Source organism: Arachis stenosperma, chromosome 9 (assembly GCF_014773155.1).
Source record: "Arachis stenosperma cultivar V10309 chromosome 9, arast.V10309.gnm1.PFL2, whole genome shotgun sequence".
Classification (NCBI taxonomy): Eukaryota; Viridiplantae; Streptophyta; class Magnoliopsida; order Fabales; family Fabaceae; genus Arachis; species Arachis stenosperma.
This window is the reverse complement of record NC_080385.1, coordinates 40,774,093-40,777,759: the sequence shown is the minus strand read 5'-3', so window position 1 is coordinate 40,777,759 and position 3,667 is coordinate 40,774,093. Positions and strand designations below refer to the sequence as shown.

General features: G+C 31.0%; 1 protein-coding gene across 1 annotated transcript; it reads left to right on the top strand.

The window, feature by feature from the left end:
* Positions 1-811: 811 nt before the first annotated feature.
* Positions 812-2,898, top strand: LOC130951403 (uncharacterized). The gene is made up of 3 exons (XM_057880051.1): positions 812-1,167; positions 1,333-1,423; positions 2,505-2,898. Exons 1-3 carry the CDS (start codon positions 1,098-1,100, stop codon positions 2,605-2,607), a joined length of 264 nt encoding a protein of 87 aa, XP_057736034.1. The 5' UTR covers positions 812-1,097; the 3' UTR covers positions 2,608-2,898.
* Positions 2,899-3,667: the final 769 nt, after the last annotated feature.

The window sequence follows — 3,667 nt, the reverse complement described above, 5'->3', positions numbered from 1 at the left end:
AATAAAAATTTAATTATAAATATGATAAAATTATATGGATTAATAAAAGAATTAAACTTAAAAGAAACTACATAAAAATAAGTATAATCATAATTTTTTTAATTGATATAACACAACTCTCTTAACAATTAAAGAAAGAAAATCACTTAGACGTTCAAACTTGGGAGGGTCAATCAGAGAATCCCCCGGTTTGCTTTATCCGTGTTGACCACCTAAGGTTTTGTGAACCAAAAATTACTTAGGTGTGTTTGTTTGAGAGGAATATAGGAGGAAGGAAATAGGAAAGAAAGAAATTGGAAGGAAAATAACTATTTTTTTTTGTTTGGTTGAATGAAAAAGTCAAAAGAAAAAAATGAATAGTGTAAAAAAATGGGTGGGATCCGTTGAAAATTTTTTCCCTCCAATAATAGATGGAAAATGGAAGGAAAATATATTTTGTATCAATATTTTAATATTACCCTTTATTTTTTAATATATTTTAAAATATCTAAAGATAAAATTGTCTTTTGATAACATTATATATTATTTTCTTCTTTCTCATTTTTCTTTCATCCAAACATATCTAAGAAAAATAAAATTCCACTCAATTTCTTTTTTTTCTCTTTTTTTCTTTTTATTTTTTTTCTTTCTATTTCTTTCCTTCCAACCAAACAAAATCTTAGGCTTGACCCTTTGAGAGGGTCCACTCCCCAACTTGGATGGTCTGTGAAGTATCGAAACTCTAAAATCAAGATGGTTTTCGTTCGTGAAAACAATGGGCGAGTTACAAATACTTAATATACCCAACATGAAATATAACAAGCCACTGGCGGCTGCCTGCCCACCCCAGCCCCAGCCAACCAATTTTGGCATCACAGGTTTTCAAATTCCATTACGACTTCGTTTTTGCAACCTACTTTATATTTTCTATTTTCTATTTCTATTCTCTCCCTAAAATCGTATATAAATCAAACTTTCTTGAAACCCTTAAATCCATAAAACTGCCTAATCCTTTTTTGTTCGGTTCCCTCTCCTGATTCCTCTTCGTTCTCTAAATCCTTGCTATTTTCCCCAAATTTCTCTCTTTCTCTCTCTCTCTCTCTCTCTGAATCGCTGCAATGGCTGATGCTAAGACCCAATTTGAATCTGTAAGGAAGTGGGTCGTCGAGCACAAGCTGCGTACTGTTGGTCAGTTTATCATCTTTTTAATTTCAGATTAGATTAGATTCTTCTGAAACATCTTTTTTGTTGTTTGCGCGTGATATTTGGATTGTGATTTTGTTGATAAATTTTGATTTGAAGGATACCTAATTTATTTCTGATTTGAATTGTTGCGATTGTTATTGGAATCAGGGTGTTTGTGGCTTAGCGGCATCTCGGGTTCAATTGCGTACAATTGGTCTCGACCTAACATGAAAACCAGTGTTAAGATCATTCACGCCAGGCAAGTTATATAATTTCTCATGTTGTGTTTGCGATTTTTTTTTGAGAAAATTCAAATGAGATAGAGATAAATTATCTTAATTTGTTTGCCCTTTCAAGTAGCTTGCTTTTAATTCTTTTGCATTTAATGCAATCCAGTTTCTCATATTTATTCTCCGAGGAGCTGTTTCTTGATTTCATTATGAAAGATGAGTATGTTAGCTACGCGCTGAATATATGAGCTTTATGATTGATCATGTGTTCATATTGGAGCTGCGTTCATGTTTTTTTTTTTTTTTTTTTTTTTTTTTTTTTTTTTTGGGCCATGAGTAGCCTTATTATGATAAATGAATCCTGCGTTTGGGTTAATCATTGGTTTCATTGCTCCTTGGTTTGTTTCATTGAGGTTTTCTGCTGAGTGTTCTCACTTTTAACTTGTCCCACTTTGCAACTTGGTCCCTTTTAATCTCTTAAAACTTCTTTAACTAAAAGAAATTGTTTTTTGGACGGAGCAATGAGCTGCAATAATTCTTTAACATATATATGAATGAACGAAAGTAACTAAATTTGGCTTAACAGTTAGATATATGTTAAATTCTTAATGCCCATGTTTCACCAATACACTTGAGCATGCCTATGCTTCTTGAAACTTGTTTTATATTTGCCACTTCCCTTAAGAGTTAGACATATGAACCCTTTTAACATATTTCATGAAGTTAATAATCAAAATAGCTACTAGTGTTAAAATCCATTCTTGTTTCTATATATCTCATGTGGCAATGAGTTTTTATTGGTCGATAAAGGGTCTTGATTGTTGGGAATTCTGCTGTATTGTTTGGTTAATTACTTAATTATATTCTTTGTTGTCTTATTTATTTTTGTTTTACTTAGGCTTAATATATTTACATACTGGTAATTTTAATAGAAGTTGGTTTTATGTGATACCTTTGTGTTTTAACTTTTCTCCTGTTATTTCAGCACAATGTGTGCATATTTGAAGGATTATTGTTCTGGTTTTTTTTTTTTTTTTTTTAATGGAACACCCTGCATAACATTCCAACTAATGTTCTTTTGCTAATTTTCTTTCTCAAACTGTGTTTCAGGTTGCATGCACAGGCTCTTACGCTGGCTGCGTTAGCCGGTGCAGCAGTAGTGGAGTACTATGATCATAAGATGAGCGATAAGGCTGCAGGGCAACGACGATAAATACAACGGACAGCAAGATCTTCCCTTAATTGTCTCTCTCTCCAGCACATTTTTCTCTGGTCTGTGTGGGGATTATTTTAAACCAGGGGTTCTTTATAATAGACATATCTTATTATCTTGTGGAATATTCTTTCATAAAATGACACACACACAACATTGAAATTCTTTGTTGCCTGTGGCAGACAGACACAGAGTGAATGTAAGTTGCCGGAATGATTCAGTTCAGTTGTGTTCTAGATGAACTTGTTTAGCTTTTCCTTTAAGTTGGCAAAGGATTATATAGTTCCTCAACGTTTAGACTACTATTAAATGATTCTACTAATAAAATAATATATTTTAAGTTTTTAAATAATTGTCAAATAGTTATTTTTTAATTTTATTTATTAATTAATTTTTTATATATTATATAATTTTAAATTTTATTTTTTATTTTATAAATTATTTTACTATTCATTATGTATTTTATCTTTAAAATTCTATTATTAACAATTTGAAATAGAAAAGAAATAAAATGTTTTATGAATACGAACATGAATCCGATGTGGAAACAACTTTAACTAATTTGATTTTTCAAATTTAACTGTTATATTGTAAATAGAATCAATCTTTGTTATGTTTTTGAATTGAACTGTTACGGGAAGAAATAACGTGAATCATGAATCGGAGAAGCGTGTTTGTTATGAATACATTCGAATTAGGGTGTTGAAAATTAAGCAGATTTAAATTAAATCACTTTTTCAATTCAATTCAAACTAAAATAGCATAAATTTGGATTTGATTAAAATCGCATAAATTTGGATTTGATTAAATTCTTTTTTTGAAGCAAAGAAAACTCAACAATGTAAAGTGGAGCAAATAAACCGAACAACAAGTACTACATGGACATACATACTATCGGTCCATTCATTGTAGCTCGGCTCACTATCGATCCATTCATTGTAGCTTGGCTCAACACTTGCTTCCTTATTATTGAATATTCTAGCATTACGTTCTCCCCCAAATGTTCTAAATTACTGCAAAGAACCCAATCAGCCACCTTTTCTGCTCTTTCTTTCGCTTA